This window comes from Notolepis coatsorum, assembly GCF_963971535.1.
Source record: "Notolepis coatsorum genome assembly, chromosome: 3".
NCBI lineage: Eukaryota > Metazoa > Chordata > Actinopteri > Aulopiformes > Paralepididae > Notolepis > Notolepis coatsorum.
This window is the reverse complement of record NC_140167.1, coordinates 140886821-140909233: the sequence shown is the minus strand read 5'-3', so window position 1 is coordinate 140909233 and position 22413 is coordinate 140886821. Positions and strand designations below refer to the sequence as shown.

Here is a 22413-nt window from a genome sequence, read left to right as displayed (position 1 = left end):
GTAAACTTTGTCGTTTTTAAATGTACTCTATAAATAAAGTGGATTGGATTAATTAATTAAGTAGCCCCTTTCGTGACTGTGACGCAGCCAACAAGGTTTCACTCGGCTGCGCTGCCTGGGTGCAGTGGGGCTGCTCTCACAGCCAACGACATGACATTACATAATTATGTTGCAACCTTCGTCTATCAAGCAAACAATTATATTATATTTAATTATATCAGACAATGCACCTACAAAAGCAGATGATTACAATTAAATTAGCCAACTTGGTATCACATTAGTCATAGCAGCATAGGCATAGCCTTATTAATGTTTTGTGTGTTGTTGCCGTCGTGTACAACGATACTTAAGTTTTTTAGGTGATTTGACAAAGTTGTTGTAGAGTTGTGATATGCCATTTTCTTCTGGCATATCTGGCACTCTGCTTTTTGGGCATTGTCTTTGCATATTTTAAAGTGTAACCACACGTCCGATGACTTCGTCGCCATATCTGCTGCACATGTCCTTGTTGTTTTCAACACAGATCATCTCCACCTGCTTGTTGTAGAGAGGTAGAGTCGAGGCGCAGCTTACTTTCGTTTCATTGGAATGGAGGCGCAAGATTTGAGGCAAAAAAAATATATTTTTTTTTTATGTTCGAAGCTTGTGCCATCGAACGAAGCTTCGAAGTATTTAAGACAGCCCTAATAGCTACTGTCCATCAATGTCTTCCTTTTGAATGAAATAGGTTCAGGAGAGAGAGAGAGATGTAGAGAGGGAGAGAGCGAGACACACACACAGATAAGACAGATATTCTCACCCCCCCTTTCCTCTGAGCGTTCCCAGTGAAGGCTTACTATGTGCGTGTGCGTGTGCAAACGGGACACACATCTGTGCATTAGCACACACCACCAAAGTCACTGGCTGGCCCACAGTGCGTGTATGTGCTAACTTCGATAATGTTTTCTGCCTCAGTAACATTAGCTGCCTCGCCGGATTCCTCTTTCTCCTCGTCTCTCTTTTGCTCAAAATACAAATGAATGGGCTTCATGGCTGGCTGAATTTTTTTGCGTTGTCTGATTCTGAATGTATAACTTGCCTATGCCGGTACCGTGACTTTGTTTTCCAGCGCGTACTGTGTTCTCATTTCCTTCCACTCTCATGAAACCAGCCGCGTCAACACAGGAAACTCTACTGTGATTGGACGTTTATGCGCCTTGTGGAATTGTGGGACTTGTAGTCTCTGAACTATTAACACTTTGAATGCCCAGCAGGGGGCGCACATTTAGTGCTTGAATGCCCACCATCCGCTTCAATGTTAACGTTAATATCGCCTAATCTATGTTTTAAATTATGGCTATGTGTCTAATCTGCCCGTCGCATTATCAATGACCCATTTCCAGTCAACATTGTCGAAGCGGATTGTTTTTTTATCGGTTCATTTCCATTTTATAGCATTTTGAAACGCCCTCGTTTTCACGGAAAAAATAAGAGATTCCATGATAATCGCCCTGTACTGGAATATTCTAGAACGTTGTCATTTTTCGGCCTATTTATGAATTGTTTTCAAATAAACGCTAGATTATCGATAGTATATGTGTACGTATGCACGCTGGTGCCGCGCGCTGAATATCGATTTTCTCAGTTCCTGATCGCTCTTACAGTCCAACAGCCATATCACATTATAGGGGAAAAGCTTATATCTCCGTGAAAACGGGTCTGATTATCCTAAGACTGGTCAAATAGATTCCTTACCCGAGATCAGATGGTATCCAAATGGATAATTCCAATTCCTGATAGCCATTCCAAAAATCGATCCTTTTATTGATCCCACGCGTATACTGTAAAACACAGTAACCACGCTGTGCTGAGGGTCCAGCATGAAGCTGATCGGCTCCGGTTACATGCGTGAGAAGTCAAATGTGGAGTCCGGGTTTTTTTTCTCTCATGCATTTTCATTTGAGTCCAATCCACATCTGAGCGCCTGGGGTGGCTGATTTACCAACGGTAGACTCGGTTGATGAAATATGAATTCAGATCGCTAATAATAATTAAAAAAAACGAGAAAAAACAAATATTCTCGTTATGGGCATTCAACCCGCGGGGGGTAAACCCGAGAATATTCGTTATGGGCATTCAAATTGTTAACAGCGGAGTTGTTTGTAATCTTCACTCGCACACTGCGAGTAAATGATTTTTCCGGTTCTCGCACACACATTATTAGGGGGAAATACGAGTAAAATGCTCGCACTGTAGAGCATATATATAATTATATATATATAATTAGTAAACTGTCTGGGGCTTTTCTTGCCCCCCTTAACTGATTTGAGGATATTTGGTAAATTTTCGAGGGCATTTTGTCCCAAGCCCCCCTTAATTTCGAACGCTGGTGTAACGTATTCCGTTGGTGACGATCGAAGCATAGAACCCCCCCCCCCCTTTCATGCATGCATGATGAAACATAATACCGATAATCTAGCGTTGATTTCAGATTGATTGTTGATCCAAGCGAGGAATGGCACGATTCCTAGTGAAATGCACTAAAACGCTGTTTAGCTGCATTTCCTGGGATTACACAGAATTACTCTAAAACTATACTCATATTCACCACGGTATAAAACGGGAATGTATGAATGAAAAAATTATCAGTTTTTTGCATCTTGACCGGAAGAAACTCAATGACAATCGACTATTATTAGATCCATAGCTATAATATTTAATATAGTTTTAGCACTGCAAACACCGGCGTGTACCTCCATTCATTACAGCGCTGGCACACAGCCATACGCCCACAGCGACCTCTGGCGCCCAATGTGTTAAAAACAAAAACCTGTGTTTAACCTAGCCATCTATAAAACATCATGCTAAAACTGTGAAACAAATGTCCTACTCCCCTAAAGGAAGAAATACACATAGCAAACATGACTCAGTTATTTTTGTTAATAAAGTTAAGTTAATAAGACTAGAGCGATTTCATGACGGCTTCCTGTCCTCGCGTTTTCCTGTGCAATGCACAGAGATAAAACAATTATTTAGGGCAGTGTTTCTCAAAGTGTGGGGCGCGCCCCCCAGGGGGGGCACAGAGGCATGACAGGGGAGGCCTTGAGATTTTTTCTTTCTTTTTTTTTAACTTTTTTGGATTACAGAAAAGGATCACTAAAGTGCCATCTGTTGCAGCTGCACAATCTGAAAATCATTATTTAATAAAACACAGAAAAGGATCACCAAGTTACTCTGGATAAAAAAAAAACTTTACAGACAACATTGACACAAAGCTTCCTGACACATCTCCATCCAAACTCTTGGAAGAACTCATTGAAATCTCATCTGATACCACCTGGAGAGCTAGTTTCAGAGTGTGGTGCTGAGTACCAAGTATCTCATGATGCAGCAGTTAAGGTGTTGATACCATTCAGCACCACATACATATCTGTGTGAAGCTGGCTTTTCATCCATGACAGCTCTGAAAACAAAATATAGGGCCAAGTTGAGCCTTGAGGATGACATGCGTGTTGCCTTGTCAAAGACTGACAGCAATAAAGACTGTTTGCTTATTTCCTATGTCCGCTTTGTAAATTCCCAGTCACTGAGTGAAGATCTGCTGTTTTGCAAATATGTCAAAAACAGAGCAACAGCTGATGAGCTCTTCAAAATTATTGACAGTTACCTGACAGAACATGGACTGAAATGGGAGAACTGTGTGGGCTTTTGCTCTGACGGTGCGCAGGCCATGGCAGGGAAAAGGAGGGAGCTACAGGCGCTCATCAAGGAGGTCTCGCCAAACGCGCAATCAAGACAGCTTAGCCCTGCGCTGAATGAGGTTGACAGAAGTTATAAACGTGGTAAATTTCATCAATGTTACAAGATGTCTCTATTTTTGAAAAAGCAGTCTTGAGTGTCCATTGAATTGTATTGCAATGTTACAAGATGTCTCTATTTTTTTAAAAGCAGTCTTGAGTGTCCATTGAATTGTATTGCAATGTTACAAGATGTCTGTATTTTTGAAAAAGCACAGTCTTTGAGTGTATTGGACTGTATTGTTATGTTGTTGCACAATTGCACAGTTGTAAAGTGGTTGCACAATTTGAAAAGTCACGATATTAGTGTTATTTCAATAAATTTAAACATGGCCCATTTCATGACTATTTTGTTGGGGCGAGGGGGGGGGGGCCAAAATATTTTGGTCCGCCAAAGGGGGGCCTGACAGAAAAAGTGAGAGAAGCACTGATTTAGGGGGTCGGATACCTAACGTTACATTTTCAACAACAGGGGCTGTTCGTCCAGCACAATATATTTGGTTATTTTCTCTGTTATAAGCTTTGCTTTGTTACCGTCTGCAGGGAGTTTCTCGCACATCTGAATGGTTTCCTGCAAAGTTAGTTGCGGTCTTGGCATTCCTTCGTTGCACATATAAATTCAGCATACTCCCGTTTCAATGATGTAACGTTAGTCCAAGTGTTTAATTACGTCCGTGGTGTTGAAGTTCCCAGTGTTGCTGCCATCCCTAGAAATACTTCCGTTGCAGATATTACACTTGGCTGTGTCGTGTTATTCCACATACATGCGAGTCCTCTGTATTTGTGAGTGTCTTTATTGTTAGCTGTTAGCTCTGTAGCTCCACCATTATCCACTCCTAGTCTACCTGTCCGTGACCCCAGTACGGTGGCCTGTACTCTGTGTCGTATTAGCACGCATACACAGGCAGGTTTGCCTTTCTCTTCTTTGAGCTTAAAATAACTCCACACAGCTGACATGACATTGTTGTCGCGCTAGTATGGTTAACGTGATGGCACGCTTTACAGCATGTAAAAAATCCTTCCTGATTTTCAGATATCCGATCCCGAATTTGACGAGTATCGGACCAATACGGAGTAAAAGAATGGTAGATGAATTTAAGTTAGAGATTTGGTTTAACAACAGAAAAGCTAAAACACCCATTAATAAATTCTTAAAACAGCAGTATGATCAGTCTCATTTATCCAGTCATATGCTCAGTTGTTTTGATAGTTTTGCTGTTAAACCAAATCTCCATTAACTTAAATTCATCAAGTATTCCTACCATTTTTTTTAATTCTACATTCACCATGGGGAAAAGATCTTCCATGAATTCAAGGCATTGCAGGGAGAGTAATTGACAAACAAATTCATAGAAATCCCTAGATACCAAGAACATGCAAATGGACCTTGTAGAAGTGGAGAAATCTTTATTTACATAGGTATGTATTTTTAGGCGGATTTCTGTCAATGTCTTGTTGCCTTTACCTTGATGAGTCATTTTCCTTGGGGTAGTCCTCTGTCAGGTCACTGTCCGAAGTGAGGAGTCTCTTCCTCTTCTCGCTCCTGAAATGGGCATGAGCAGTACTTTTTAGGCAGTGGCCATACAGTTCATGTTACAAACCTTAGAGAGGAACTAAAACACATGGTCATTTTGCTGCCCCAGTGGTTGATCTTTTCACCCTGATGCACACTCTGCATCACCTTAACACTTTGGGAGCCAGCCGTGTTTTCCTTTTTACCCCCTTGAATGCCACCATCCACTCCCAATGTTAACTTAATATCGCCTAATCTATGTTTTAAATTATGGCTATGTCTAATCTGCCCATCGCTTATCAAAGACTCATTTTCCAGTCAACATTGTCAAGGCAGATTGTTTTTTTATCGCTTCATTTCCGTTTGATAGCATTTTGAAAATCACTCGTTTTCGCGGAAAAAACAACCCTATGATGATAATAGTCTTTTACTGGAATATTCCAGAACGTTGTCATTTGTCTGCCTATTTATGAATAGTTTTCAAATAAATGCTAGATGATCGATAGTATAATAATAATATAATAATATATTATTATAAAGTATAATAGATAATCGCTGCTCTTATTTCCTGATGGCTTTTACAGTCAAAACTATATCACATATAGGGGAAACACTTATATATCCGTGAAAACAAGTCTGATTATCCTAAGACTGATAACATAGATTCCTTACCTGAGGTCAGATGGTATCCAAATTAGGGATGCACCGAATGGGAAATTCTTGGCCGAAACCGATACCGAAAATAGGAAACAGTTGGCCAAAAACCGAAAGGCCGAAAATGATTCATAGAATAGGTTTTTTTTTACCAATGTTGTTCAGCTACCTGATTATGGAAAAATAAATGATTATGGCAAAACTTAACTTAAATAATAAATAATCACTAGTATGGGTCCATAAAACATTTATTCAGCACTTCTGAATGCATACAGTACATTAATTCCAAGTCAAGTGCATTTTCTTTTCTCTGTAGGATAACTACAAAGTGCATTCAGAACAAAGCCAATGTGCTTTAAAACTGCATAAAGATCTGCACACATGAGGGAGAATAGCTTATAGCAGACTTAATGATGTTACTGTAGTGGCTACAGTATGCATTTTATATAAAAGTACCCCCTCCAATGTACAGTAAATTACCTAGTATGGTTGTCAATATTCCAATGTACAGCTTTGCTTGTACAGTTGTACAGTGTTTCCCCCCCCAACCCCTCCTACCCAACCCCCCCACCCCCCCACCTCCTTCAATGTACAGTTTCTATGTCAAATGTATATACTCCCTTTTCTGGACTCTTTTTGTATCACAAACAGTACTGTATTTGCAAATCTGGTATGTCATAAATGTATAGATGTAGCAGTACTGTCTATCTGTATGTCATGTTAGGGCTGGGCGATATAACGATAACGATAAATATCGCGATATATTTTAATAATCGATATCGAATATCGAAATAAAATAAAAATCGGAAATTAAAAAAAAAAAAAATGTTTACCTGCAACAGGGCAGTTTTAAAACCAGAGACAGTGGACAGACTTGTCTTTCTTGCCTGCAACTTAAAGTAATGGCTTTGCTTGTCCAAATGACAATACTGACCAAATTCAGATTTCTTTTTCTCTTGTCCATTTATTTTGTTTGCTTTCTAATTTAAAATACATTTTGAAACCGTCTGTACACAGTAGGCTATGTGTGCTAGCAGAACTAGACTCCAGTCACGAGTCACAGTGCACATGTGCGGTGGTTTGTCCACCAAAAAAGCGCCAAAAGATTGAAAATAAACTAGCAGAGCCAGAACTGTTCAACTCCTCTGGAGCCACAGCCAGCAGAGAAGCCGGTTTACTTTAGCTTTTAAACCAGCTGCAGCCTGAGAACTGGAGTGTGAGGGGATGTAACACTAAAGATGGCGGCAATGACAAAGAATTGCTGCAAAATAAACATACATCTGTTGTTAAATTATTATTTATTTTTATTTTTTTTATACTTATAACAATTCGATAATTATCGATATCGAGAAATAAAATAAAATTATCATATCGTTATCGCGATATGATTTTTTTCCATATCGCCCAGCCCTATGTCATGTATGTCATATGTCCTGATGAATTGAAAATGGGGGACCCTGATGTAAACAAGACGAAAGTCTGTCTCTGGTCTGCATCCTCATAACAATTGTGTGTATTGAGCTGTACTGTACTTGTACCCATTCTGCAATCTGTTAATAAAGTTTTCAATCAATCAATCAAGTGACCAAACGTGGCACTGCAACTAAATACAATAGGCACATTTGTGACTGTTACAAATATAAACACGTTTTATACTCGTGCTACAAGATTTTGGCCTGTGCTACAAAACTATCAACCTCTGTAGCACCAGTGCTATGTGCAAAAAAAGTTAACGTACAGCCCTGACTAGGGGGGCAGAAAAATTACCATGCGTTTAGTTCATCTTTAAAGGCCCAATCAGGCACTGCAGACAATACTTTGTCTAAGTTTATTAGGCATATGAATGTGATAGGTTCATCAAGTACTTTGACTGTCATTTGTATTGTTTCTATACAATGTAGCCAAATGGATCTGCATTATTAGTTTTAATGGAATTTGAAAGTTCAGTGGCCGTTTTCTTTTACCTTGAAGTGACATTTTTGGAGGGATGTTTTAACATTAAAGTGAATGGGCACTTCCGCATCCGTACTCCCCGCTGCATCAAAAATCTAAAATCAAACACCATAGCTGCATAAGTGAATATGTAAATGCTGCCGACCTGTTTTCAGAGAGGCCGGTACGGGTGGGAGTTGAGGCCGCTCTGCTGGGGCTCCCCAGGGGTTTCCGAGGCGAGCTGTCCTCCCTGACATCCACACTCTTCCGCCTCGGTGTTGTCTGGAACACATTAGGAGTCCGGAGGAACCAAGTGAGTAACTAAGTACATGCACTGCTGGCTGAGAAACGCACTATACAAAAATACAGCAGGGGTGGGATTTGGAGGAAACTCAAATTTGATGATTTGGGGGGGGGGGGGGGGGGGGGGTCACGATTTGATGGCATTGGGATTTCCAATAAATTTTTTATTCTCAATTCACATTCAATTCAATATAATTTAGGGTGTGATTAGGGCTCGGGACAACAAAACAAAACTCATAAAAGATTATTTGGGAAATTGATGTTAACCCCTTACAGGCATGTAATTAGGCCTCGAAAGGTCATGATTGTAACACCAAAGCAAAGATTTTCAGCCAGATTCCTCCACCACCCGTACTTGTTTCATGTTGTGGTATACCTGTCTCTCTCCAGGTGGGTTGCTCTCATTTTTCACTGAGCGATTCCCAAGCACGCCAAAGCTTGCACTACCATGGGACATTTTTAAAACTGTAAGAGAAAGGGGGGGGGGGGTGTAAGAACATAAACCTTCCTTTAAATGGAACCAACATACAACATACTTGGGAAGACTTGCACACTCAGGTGCAAGTGGCCATTTGTAATATGAGAAGAGAAAAGTGCATGACAGCCGTTTTCACTTGCTAGCTAAGCAATCAGTAGGATATTCAGTTTTGGAAAAAACACAAATGCTTCAGTGGCCAATATGTTTTTTTTTTTTTTTGTGTGGAAAGTTTTTGCTGCCCCAGAACATGGGGCAAAGAATTGTGGGATTGAAATTATCGTGCTGGAAACATCCACTCATACTTCCCATGTTGGTGCATTTGGTATGCATACAAATCTCTGTTGCGAACATTATTTAAATACTAACAGATCACATACTGAAAAATACATACAATATAGTATGTAGCATGGACAAATCGGAAGCAGCAAGTATTCCAATTTAAGAACCGCCCCTCCCCCAAATTCCTTTTGTGATAAGGTCATCTCCAATAAGCAGCTATACCAACATTGGTTCTCTGGTTCTAAGCTCTCAAATATGCAATAGAAAAACATACACTGCAGTAATAAATTGTGGTGTAGGTTAAGGTTGCCTGCCTTACCCCAGTCTGTAGCTATTGGCCTCAATAAGTGCCTGTTCAATTATTCAAATCTAGCAATTTGTTATTGTAGGCCCACAGTCTCCTCACACAATAGCCATCTAACACAGATCTAGAGGTCAGTAGTCACACATCCAAGAAAATGTGACATTGTGATGATACAATCTGCATTCACATATAATCACAATTTAGCATGGGCTAATATATTGTTATGCAATTGGGGGTGACAGTGGCTCAGGAGGTAAAGCAGTTGTCTGGTAATCCGGAGGTTCCCGGATTCATTCCTACTCCTCATCGGCAGCGTGTCAAAGTGTCCTTGAGCAAGAAACTTAACGCCCAAGTGCCTCCGATGAGCAGGTTGGCACCTTGCATGGTTGTCTCTGCCGTCGGTGTGTGAGTGAATGGGTAAAATGTGAGGAACAAATTGTAAAGCGCTTTGGATAAATGCACCATATACAATTTTGTATGTATGTATATAATTCTATGGCTATGCCATCTCACCCACCCCTAGCTGTAAGGCATCAAACAAAACCGAGTCCACATCTTCCCACTCACGGTCAGTGTAGCAACTCTAGACATTGGCAAAGAGTCGTTTCTGTTCATAACTACTGTTGCATCTAGGGATGCTCAGATATTGGTCTCAGATATTGTTCTGATACAAGGGTAAAAAGGGTATCAGTATCCGAGAACTTCCCCTATACCAAGAGCCATGTGTAACAAAATGCTTGATTTGCTGCATTTCTGACACATCGAAGCCTGTTAGATTTCTCTAATCGAGAATGTATTATATATCTCAATCATTTTCCTCCAATGACGCCAAACTGATCTATAATATCCAGTGATGGATCGGAACTCGGTATCAGCAAATACAGAGTGTTTAGGGCCTCGGAATCTGCTGTAAAAAAAGTGGTATCAACTTTTGTGAACCATTAACACTTTCAGAGCCCAAGCTTAATCTTGATTTACCGCTTGAATGCCCACCATCCACTTCAATGTTAGCGTTAATAATGCCTACCGGTAATCTTATGTTTTAAATTATGGCTATGAGTCTAATCTGCACGTCGCTTATCAATGACTCGTTTTCCAGTCAACATTGTCGAAGCAGATTGTTTTTTTATCAGTTCATTTTCGTTTTCTAGCATTTTGAAAAGCCATCGTTTAAGGAAAATATAAATATTCCATGATAATCGCCCTTTACCGGAATATTCTAGAATACCGTAATTTTCGCACTATAAGCCGCACCTGAATATAAGCCGCAACAGCTCATTTGAATGATGTGTACATATATAAACCACACTGGACTATAAGCCGCAGGTGTTTTAATGTTTAATTACCATATGTAATTAGCATTGGGACACAATACTGTCGGACAAATAACAAGAATTAACTTAATTAATTAATTATTAAGTTTAGCAAATAAGGGAACAGATAAATAACATTTCAATGCAGTCAAAAAAGCAATATTTCGATTTTTACATTTTCGGGTTTAGTCACGTCGAGTCACATATAAGCCGCACCGTTATATAAGCTGCAGGGTCGAAAAATGGGGGGGGGAAAGGCGCGGCTTATAGTCAGAAAATTACGGTACAAAAAACGGTCATTTTCGGCCTATTTATGAATCGTTTTAAAAAATAACTATATTATCGATAGTATATGTGTACGTATGCACGCTATATAGGCGATCTGAAAAATCGATTCTCTGATTTCCTCAAAGCGATCGCCCACACACACACACACAGGGCGAACGCTGAGATCTCAGCGAATACAACTCTGATTATCCTAAGACTTGTAAAATAGATTCCTTACCTCAGATCAGATGTTCTCCAAAAAGATCATTCCAATTCCTGATCGCCATTCCAAAAATCGATCGCTTTTATTGATCCAACGCTACATACTGTACCATATGTATTCCACGCTGTTCTGAGGCTCCGCAATGAATCCGATCGGCTCGGGTTACATGCCTGAGAAGTAAAATGTGGATTCCGGATTTTTCTTTTCTCATCAATTTTCATTGAGTCCATTCCAAAAGGGTGCATTACCATCTGGGAGACGATAGGGGGCGGTTTTTTCACATCTGAGCTCCTACAGGGGCTGCATACCAACGGGAGACTCGGTTGATGAAATATGAATTCAGATCGCTAATAAAAAAATTAAACGCTAATTGTCGTCGTGGGCATTCAGGCATTGGGCTGATAAAACGTCTCATCACATTTTTGGGCATTGAAAGTGTTAACACTTTAAGTGCCGAAAACGTGTTTAGGCGTCTTTCCTAGCCATGCTAAAGTTGCAGAGGACGCCCTAACTCGTCTTTAATATCAATATTTCAAAAATCTGTGATCGAAATCATATTTTTCCTCCGCAGCCCTGAGACACAGTGCTGGCCTCCTCTCAACCCTCTAGCGGTTCAAGAGCGCCATCTGGTGGCCGATCGGCAGATGAAGTGGTGATCACCCATATTACTTCCGGGCACTCTCTATAGCTCCCGCGACTCCATCTTGAAACACTGGATAATAGATTGCTCGCCCTAACTCAATAAACAACATGATTTGGACGTATATACTATTATACAACCTGGAAATAGATCCGGTATTTCGACATCCCATAATTGAAAACTGTCTTCTCCACGCTGATCGCCCAACGACCCGTGGAGTCTGGGGTGAGTTTTAGCGTTTATTATTACCGTGTTCGATACTAACTGCTATGATGAACATTTGACCCACATTAGATGAATGGTATAACGTTGCCCACGGAATTATAAACGATCAACCGCCCATCCGGTCATCATCAGATGATACGTAGAAACTCCTAGAAGCACGTCCATTTGAAATTTTTCATCTGGCACCGATCGCTATCAAACTGTATTTCATCATCAATATAATGCATTTGGGGCTATAAATCACGTTCTGGAGAAAGCTGCAGAAAGAGATGAAAACATACTTATACTTTAGACCATATTTTACTATGAATATGTGAATGAAAAAGTTTAACGTTGCTACACAATGAACAATACATATAGGACCTTGAATTGGGCCCTAATAATGGCAATCTAGCAATAGAATTAAAAAAGTTATAGCCCTGCAAAGAAGGGGAACTTCTCCATGTTAAATAGAGCTGGCAACGGATGGTATATCATGAATTTAGCCTTAGGCAATCAAAGTGTTAAGAATGTATTTTAATCCTAGTGGAAAGTGGAATTAAAAACCAATACCTGCACTAGCCCCGTTACTGATGCAGGCGTGTTTACCTTGCTTTCCCTGCTTCAACTTCTCCAGGTACTCTTTTGTCTTCTGAGCCAAAGGAGGAGGCATCCTATCCATAGTGATGATAGCGGAATCCTTCAAAGTCAGCATGATTCGGCTCAGAGTCTGGTTAATGTGCTTCACATTCTGGTTGAGCTGCAGGCAAAGAAAGAGCAAATAGATTAAAACAGATGACAGTTGTTCCCCTTAAAAAAAAAAGGCCGGTCAATAATCCACAAGTAAACAAATGGGAATGTTTTTAAATGTACTCTATAAATAAAGTGGATTGGATTAATTAATTAAATGAATAATGAGTCGGGAGCTGCGCTGCCTGGGCGGCTGCTCTCCGTTACACAGCCAACAACATTACATAATTATGTTGCAACCTTTGTCTATAAAGCAAACAATTATATAAATATGTATATGTAGTTAAGAGACAAAGGCAGAATTCAACTTAATTTTTTATTAAGACATGTTTTTATGTTTTTTACTTAACCTGGGAAGACATTACTCATGCCCATCCCTATACACAATACCTATAAAGTTGTAAGCTTATTACATAACTACTCAGTGCAACGTGTACCAGTCATGCTGGACCTACAAAAGGCCTTCAACACTGTCAATCACTCCATTCTGATTGACAAGCTAAAAGCAATTGGTTTTGATAGTCTTATCAGTGAGCTGGATGCAATCCTACCTGGAGGGGAGAGAACAGATGGTGGAGGTAAACGGTACCCTATCCCCCCCCTCCCAGTATGCTGTGGTGTTCTACAAGGAAGCATACTAGGACCGCTACTGTTCCTAATTTATGCAAATGACTAGTGATGCACCGATGTGAAAATTGTGGCCGATACCGATAACCGATATTAATATTGCTGTTCTGGCCGATACCGATATTTACCGATGTCGATATCTCTGTATAGAAAACACTTTTTTATGATAATCAAATAAAGAGCTATTTTCCAAAACGCATAATTTTTTTTACTTTTGTAACTTATTTTCAGAAATGACTGATATTTTGAAACTATTTAAGGCCAAAACATGTATATATATAAAAAAAAAAAAAAAAAAAAATTATAAATATCGGCCCTATCTTGATATCGGACCGATACCGATGTGTAAAAAAACTGCCATATCGGCCGATATTATATCGGCGGCCGATATATCGTGCATCACTACAAATGACATGTCGTCAGCTTGTGACTGCAACTTGTTCTTGTTCGCAGACGACTCAGCCCTGCTGGTCTGACAAGAACAAGTTACAGGTTGAAAAAACCCTCGGCTCGGAACTAGGCAAAATCTGCACCTGGCTCGCTGACAACAAACTATCATTACACCTGGGCAAAACAGAGTCCATTCTCTTCGGTTCAAATAACAAACTCAGCAAGGCCGACGGCTTCTCAGTTACAGTGGGTGACAATATTGTCACAAGGAAAGATGAAATTACATACCTGGGTTATATCCTAGAGGCAAATCTTTCCTGTGACAAAATGGCATCCAATGCAATAAAAAAAGTCAACCAACGAACTCGTTTCTTGTACCGGATCTCCTCACTGGTAAACAAGAATACCCTGAAGACTCTGGCAGGAGCACTCATTCAAGGGTACTACGACTATGCTTGCACCTCATGGTACCAAAGCACCTCAAAGGCGCGTAACAAAATTACAAACATCACAAAACAACTGGTCAGACTACTGCTTGACCTTACTCCCAGAACCCACCTTATCCCTGCCCACTTTGACAACCTAGGATGGCTTAGAGTAGACGACAGAGTACAGCAACTTGCAATGGGTCTGGTCTACAAGATACACTACACGACTAAGGTACCCGGACTCGAGCCACCCGAACAACTGCCTCTTTGAACTGCTGCGGTCAGGCAAGTGATACCGGAGTCTTAAGGCGAGCAGAGAAAGACTCAGAAGAAGCTTCTATCCCCAGGCCATCAGGCTGCTAAACGAACAATAATCACTATGCAACAACCATCAAATGCACACAGCACACACACCCACACGCACACACTCACTTAAACAAACAACACACTGCAGCAGCACCCACTCTCCACACTATAGATCACCTAAACACACTTTACACTTTATATTTATTGGTAAAGGATTTGCACTACAACTCGTACACCTTACTGTAAATTGCACCTAAATTGTACCTCATCCCATTTCTCCATTTCTGCCTTGCACTATATAGTATTGTATATTAGTACACTGCACAGTATTGTATATTGTATGGTAACTACGTCTATTCTGCATCGAACATTGTACATATGTCTAAACTGAACACTGTGACCTCATTTTTTTTACTTCTAATTTTACTATGTTATTTTATTTCATACTTATCTTGTCTTGCACAGTCTCTGGAGCGCAACAGTAAGAAGCATTTTGTATAAAAGTATTCTGTACTTCTGTATGACAACTATTAAAGAAACTTGAAACTTGAAACTTGAACTTACCCATGTACTACATGTCAAAATACTTCCCAAAGGTCAGTGAATACCACGACCACAACACCAGAGGGAGCTCCACAAATCATGTTAAACCCAGATTCGGCTCAAACAAGGGACTAAACCCGTTTTGCAATTATGCCACAATAATGTGGAATGCCCTACTCACAGCCGTAAAGGAATGTGAATCCCTACCCTCCTTCAAAACCGCTCTCAAAGAGCACCCAAGGGTGGCTGCAATTAGAAACTGGCCCCTGGAAAAATGTATAAAAAATAAATCTGGTCTTCATGCTTTTAGCAGTTGTTAGTATTGAGCTACACTGTATCCATTCTGCAATATGTTAATAGAGTTTTCAATCAATCAAGTCAGTCCGTCCTGAAATGTCAAAACACTTTGTTTGCTATGACATAGTGTAACTGAGGGGTACAATTCCCTGACTGTATTACTAGATATGATACTTACTACCACTACCTTTGTACTTAATATTCGGCCACCCAGTACACGGCATAAATATATTATCATGAACACTCTCACGTAGATGAAACGGATCCAACACAAATGTACGAATTAGAAACAGGTCTTTATTTCTACACAGCGATGGTGTGTAGAATAAGCACTTAATCACTTAATTACATTTATGAATTGAAATAGTATGCACTTTTATGGCAAGGAGTATTCGTCGGTATATCAATAGAGAATGTCCAATCTCTGAAGGCGCAGGTGGTAAATATACGACCTGGAATAGTTAAGGAATAACAGCAATGATACTTTAATGATTATACTAGATACACTAGAGGGGGTTAATCCGGTCGCTTGTAAGCCGACAGGAGTAGGAGGGGGGGGGGGGTAGAATCCGGCTGCCTCGTCCGGCCAAGGGTATCCCAGGTGAACCCACTGTAGTGCCGTTCAATGCGCCGGCGATCCTTGGACCACAGATGAAAGCAGGTGGACTCTTTGTGGGCCGGCTCTCTCCGGTCCACGGGGGAGAGACGTGAAGCGACCTCGTCTTGCAGAGCGTCTCCTCACCTTGCGTCCTCTCCAGGGGGGGGGGTTCCAACACACGGCAGTGTCGGGGGTCTTTATCCATGGAATAATCAAAGTATCCAAAGCATAATCCGTGCCTGGGAAGGCGGGCTGTCGTCGGTAGAATAATCCGGTATACAGGTCCACTCGCTCGTCGGCTCTGGGGCTCCTCGGGTGCAGCTTCACATAGGGTCAACCACCCTGGGTAAGCAGCCAGTTCTCTGCCCGAAACGATGGGGTACTGACTACGGTAGTATTCTCACCGCACGAAGCACTATATATTAACAGACTATTATTAGCTTAATAGACTACGTCCAACTCGACGATATAGTGCCAAATATGACTATTCAAATATTAATATACACGATGTCTCAATACCGATGGTAGGCGAACTTGGCCTTACTCCCACACGTGGCGTCGCGGGGAGGCTTTACGTCTGTGACTCTATTGGAGGGTAAGAAACTGGACTGAAAAGAAAGTCCTACTTTAGTAGCGCAGTATATATACGCACTATGAACAAATAGTCCCATTAGTGGTGCGGTAGCCAAATTCCTACGCGGAACTAGGACTTGTTCGTACATGTCGAGCGGTACGTTTGAACTGGGTCTGAGGGGTATGGCAGCCTGGCACCAAGGTCTCGACCAATAGTAGAATGGAGACTATTATGGGATGTTCAGTAGGCTAGAATGGATATTCAATGCATATTGTACAAGGAATATACAAGGGATATCAGGGAATATTAGAGAATATACAAATACAATTAAATATATATATATAAATAAATATATATATTCGGTTTAATCTGGCCCTTCACAACACATAGCATATAAGAGACCTGGGCCCTGTTCCTCATAACCCTGCTAACGGAGTTAGCCGGAAATTTTTCAGCATAGCTTGACTTAAGCCAGACCTTTCTGTTCCCCGACGTCGGATTTTCTAAATCGCTATGGCAACAGATCAAAAAGTTTGAACCTGGTCGAGGGCAGGGTTTAGTTCAGTTAGCTCGATAACCTGCATGGCCACACCCTCGCAAAGAGCTTCCTGAAATAATTCTCACGGTCTAGATTAGGGTTGCACGGTATACCGGTATTGGTATAGTACCGCGGTACTAGAGTGTTTGAAATGATACTATACTGCGTTTGGGGGAAACTAGGTATGCCCCGATCGATCGGCCACCGATCGTTATCGGCCGATAATCAGTATAAATATGCGATCGGTGATCGGTGATAATGCTTTATTTTCGCCGAGCGTCAAAACCGATCTCACTCGCTCGTCTCGCTGAGTTCTGTCTCAAACACCGGGAGCTGTGCGGCGTCTGCTCCTCCCTCCAGCCCCTCCTGCGCGCATGTAAACACGGGTCTAGTAGTCTAGTCTAGTGTGACGGGAGGACGGCGTCTCCCTTAGCTAAGGTTAGCTACCGTTACAAAATGACCCAGTCAACCATTCACTTCCAGTCCAATACATGATGAGGCATTGTCTAACCGAACGGTATCTAGCCGGCCAGCTACCGATAGCTCCTGACATCAACAAACGCTCCAGCAAGTCTAGTATAGAGACGTGTATGATACCTCAGCTAGCTCATGTTAGCTGACGCCAGCTCACTGTTCAAAACGAAATGTCCCACTGAACTAAATAGTTCACAGAGGCGCTGTATCAACGTTATAATATAGCCGGCCAGCAGTAGCCACAGATAGCTCCTGATATCAATGTTTTATAACACTCATTCGATGCGTATTCGAGCTGAGGGCATGTTGTTGAATTTGATCAATAGGGTCCAGCTGCACCTCCGGAGAATCCTGGCCGTAGCTGCAGGCTACTCGAGTATTGGGTCTAGCTGCAGCTCCGGAGAATCCTGGCCGTAGCTGGAGGCTACTAGAGTACACACAGACAGTGGAGCTTGTTGCGTGGTGGCGATGTCTCGCAGATAATACAAGTACAAGTCTAATTATATAATATATATATATATTTTATTAAAAAAAAAATTATATAAATTTTTTTTTAATTTCTTTTTTAATCAAAAACGATCGGTATCGGATCGGTATCGGCCGATATGGCTCACGACGATCGGTGATCGGTATCGGTGGCAAAAAACGTGATCGGGGCATCCCTAGGGGAAACTGTACTTTTTTGTATTATTTTTTTATTCATTTATGCATGCTAATGCCTTCCTATTGGAGCACAGCGCTGCCGTCAGTGGTGACGTTGCGCTAGTTTACCGGAAGCAACCTTCTGGAATGAAGAACAACAAACTCTAGTTGGGACGGGAGCTGGCATGGCTCGTCCGGCGAGTGTTGGCATCGGTGGCACGACTGCAGTGCTGATGGGGCTGCTGTGGCGTGCAGCGTTGGTTGTCGTGGCCATCGGCTAGAGTTGTGGTTCGCTAGCTGTGTGGGCTAACGTTGGCAGAGTTTACTCTGGCAGCGTGTGCTGGCTAGCTGGCGTTGGTCAATAAAGATCCTCACTGCAATTAGTTAGTTATCATAACCATTGGCAGTTGCAGTGGGGATCTTTGTTGATTGGCGTTGGCTGGCTGGCACATTTTGCATAGGGGGAACTCGGCTGACGTTGGCTTGTGTAGCTGGCGAGCTGTAGTTCTAGTTGGGGCTGGCTAGCTGGCGTTGGTCGGTGGAGATCCTCGCTGCAATTGCAGATGGTTGTGGTGGCTAACGTTACGTGCTGCGGTGGCTCCTATCAGTGCTGTGGTCATGCCGTTGGGCGAGCTATGCTAGCTCTCGTGACTACAGTTCCTTATACGAGCATTAGAAAATGTCCACAATGCTATTAGCAAGAATAGAAAATAAATTGAAAAGCCTAATAATAAGTTATACATAGCCTAAACTGCCGTGCTGAAAGCTAGTAAACACAGCATCTCTATGGCTTAGTCACAAATGTGATTTATACAGAGACATTTGACAATTGCCCATTAATGGTTCTACATACTGTATAAAGACAACGGAAATCTATTTTATTTTTGTTAAACAGCCTACAATATGACATAACCTAGTTCTAGATTATGATAGACTTATAATCAGTCTCACTCATCAAAATGTTTTCTAGGTAACTTATGGTATCTCAAACTAATTAGGCCCTTTGCTATGACAGATGTATAATAATACAACTACACTTTTTCTACCCCTTGAATTTTTTTTAACTACAGAAGTCTGCTGCATTTGGCTCACAGAGTGACTCCCCCCACTCAGAAGAAACCTAACCTCTGCTTTTTTAGCAGCATATTAAGTACACAAATTAGTCCAAAGATGATAAAAGGCTCAACAGGGCAGTCACAGAGTTCATCTGTATGGACCAAGTTCCAATATACAGTTGAGAAAGCTGGGTTCAGAAACCTTGTACAGCAACTGTTGAGTGCAAAAAAAGTTCTCAAGCATTTTGAATGCCATTGCTTTTAATTTAATTTATTTATTCTTGTCATTGTTCATTGTTGTGTTTTAAAATAAAGAACAATAATGACAACTGAGTTTTTCCCTGATTTTGAGGAAAAGTATCGAAAGTATCAAAAAGTATCGAAATTAATATTGGTATAGTATCAAAACTAAAATGTTGGTATCGTGACAACCCTAGTCTAGATTCCATTATACCATTCTGAATTATGTTTGTGATTCGTTTTTCTAGAGGGGGCTTTTGAAATGTAAAATAATAGACCTAAAATGCTGATAAATCATATTCAGCCTATGGATTTACTTTGACCAAAATAATGCACGTCATATATACGGCGCTCGGAGTCGCGATACACACACACTAGTGGTTATTTTAATAAGGGAGCATTGCAAATGTGAATCCCGCAGGGATATTTTTAATGAATGAAACCTATCGAGCGTTTGGCTCTGATTAGTTTCATATTCTCCGTTGTTGATGTATTTGCTTAACGGAACGCCCGGATTGTGTTTCATTCAAGCATAAATTGAAGCGTCTATAGCAGGGGTGTCAAACTCATTTTCACAGAGGGCCACATCAGCATTATGGTTGCCCTCAAAGGGCCAAAAGACTGTATAAATGTTAATGTAATGTAAAATAAATGTAGCTACACATTTACATTAGAGATGTTCCGATACCATTTTTCCCTTTCCGATCCGATTCCGATACCTAAGCTTTGGGTATCGGCCGATACCGATATTTATCCGATACCAGTGCATAAAAAAAATTAAAAAAAAAATTATATAAATTATACCTTTTTTTTTTTTCAGATACTGTTATACTGTTTTTTAGTAATAACTAGAACGTATGGTATTTATTCAACAACAGGTGATTGTATAGATTTGTATTAGTATCATTAATCAATGAGTATGGGCTGCAGCACTGCAGATATACCCTACTCCAATGATCCACACGGACATTAAACGGTGTTGCACTCGCTACTCAGTGGCTCTGCAGATATACCCTATTCAGTCTATAAGCTAGTGGCAGATAGAACGTTCATGTTGTGGTTTTTGATGCAAAATAAATATTCAACATTCTCTTTTGAAACTCCGCCTCAGACTCTTATCCTTTGGCACTTGCTGTACTTTGCTTGCAGGTCTGCAGCCATTATTGCTGGATTATGTGAATAGCACCAACTTTAGACACGGTAACGTTATCAAGCTAAGCTAACTGACCTAGCTCGCCTTCCCGCAGTGACATTAAGATAACGTTAGTAATAGTCAGCTAACGCTAGTCCGTAGCTACTTAACTTAAATACAATTCACCGTGGGTGCATTATTGTTGATAGACGGTCACGGACAGTGTTAGGTCCTGGAGAAAGGACAGGCGATCATCTGATTTGATGTAACGTTAAAAGCGGATGTTGTTCCAACTAGCTATCTTTCCAGCTAATGCTATCATATAACACCAGCCAAACACATCCCGATTCCCGTCCGAGCTCCCCGTCACACCGCACTGTCGGGGACAATGGAATTTAAGAAAGTGTATCTGCTGTTAAAATGACACAGCATCACACTTTAAAACATGTTCATTTTATAATCCTCACTCTCCGCAGGACTCGGCAGGAGATAAATTACATCATGGGATCGGAGGCTAGAATTTACGTGTACTCGCCGATACCGATACTAGCATTTTAGGCAGTATCGGCGGCATTTCCGATACCGGTATCGGTATCGGAACAACTCTAATTTACATATTGTTAAACATGGTGTTTCTGTATTTATTACTTATTAAAGTTATACATATTGCATATTCATTTGCATAAATGTAAAAATATATGTTAGCTTATGTTATTTTAACAAATAATTTTAGTTTATCAGAACCTCATATTACTCCACCAATCAATGATCAAACCATTCAAGTAAATAACAAAGAAGAATATCATCAAATACAAGCTATGACATTAAGTTTGTTCAAAACCTTTGTCACAGTCAAGAGGGGCAGAACTAACAACTGTGAGCTGCAAAGAACACGTGGGACAGATGTAGCAGATGTTACAAAAACAAATGGCTGCACACAACCTTGCAGAGGCCATACATCCAACTAATGGAAGATAGTTTAATTAACTTTAATTAACAGATTGCAGAATGGGTACAGTACAGTACAGCTCAATACACACAATTGTTAAGGGGATGCAGACCAGAGAAAGACTTTCGACTTGTTTACATCAGGGTCCCCCATTTTCAATTCGTAATGAAATTGCTATTATGTGTCTGCATGAACACACAACTGTAACTGTACTCAAAAATAACAAAATAAGGGTTGTCTCAGTTCACAACTATATTGGTCAAGTTTTGGGTGGGACTTGTTTGCGTCCCTACAGCTTCTTATTCAATTGAGCGAGATGCTCGGTTATGTCACACAGCCAGTTTGCATCTGACAGTTCAGACAATATTTCTTCAACCCTTTGTTACCTATTCCGCCTGGATCTTTTTTGTATTTTGGGCTGTAAAATTGTCAAAGAATGTCTGAGGAGTAAGTGCTTTTGGCTTTTTTCCTTTGTTACCTCAGATGTTCAACATACATGTATGTGTAAGAATGTGTAATAACTAAGGCTGTCAAAGTTAAAGCTTTATTAACGCATTAACCCACAATTATTTTAACACTGCTATTTTTTAACCCAATATTAATGTAAAAAAAAAAGCTCTTGGGGGGCCACATCAAATGACGTGGCGGGCCGGATTTGGCCCGCGGGCCGTGAGTTTGACACCTATGGTCTATAGGAGGGGTCAGCAACCTTTTTGACATGGAGTGCCTGTTTGAAATATAGTTGTAACTAGTGTGCCTCAACAATATTACATGCATCGTAATTTTTTCTGATAATCAGGTATTTTTAATGATAATCTTTACATTATTACATCATTATTGTTATTGTTATTATTAACAATATTATTATGATGGTTGTATCAACCCTAAATCTGAGTTGGGGGGGGGGGGAATGCAATGCAGACAAACCGCTGCATACAGTGCGACCATTTCACTCACATTTGCCCATTCATTTTTGAACACATC

At 40.7% G+C, this 22413-nt stretch overlaps 1 protein-coding gene across 2 annotated transcripts in view; it reads right to left on the bottom strand.

Moving 5' to 3' along the window:
• Positions 1–22413, bottom strand: part of usp37 (ubiquitin specific peptidase 37) — a 148458-nt gene that overhangs the window by 105366 nt on the left and 20679 nt on the right. For both annotated transcript variants that reach the window (XM_084311065.1, XM_084311066.1), the window contains 4 exons: positions 12496–12646; positions 8555–8643; positions 8042–8157; positions 5242–5319 (listed from right to left, as the gene is read on the bottom strand). In XM_084311065.1, the coding sequence (XP_084167191.1) occupies positions 5242–5319; positions 8042–8157; positions 8555–8643; positions 12496–12646 (434 nt within the window). The remainder of the gene's footprint in view (positions 1–5241; positions 5320–8041; positions 8158–8554; positions 8644–12495; positions 12647–22413) is intronic.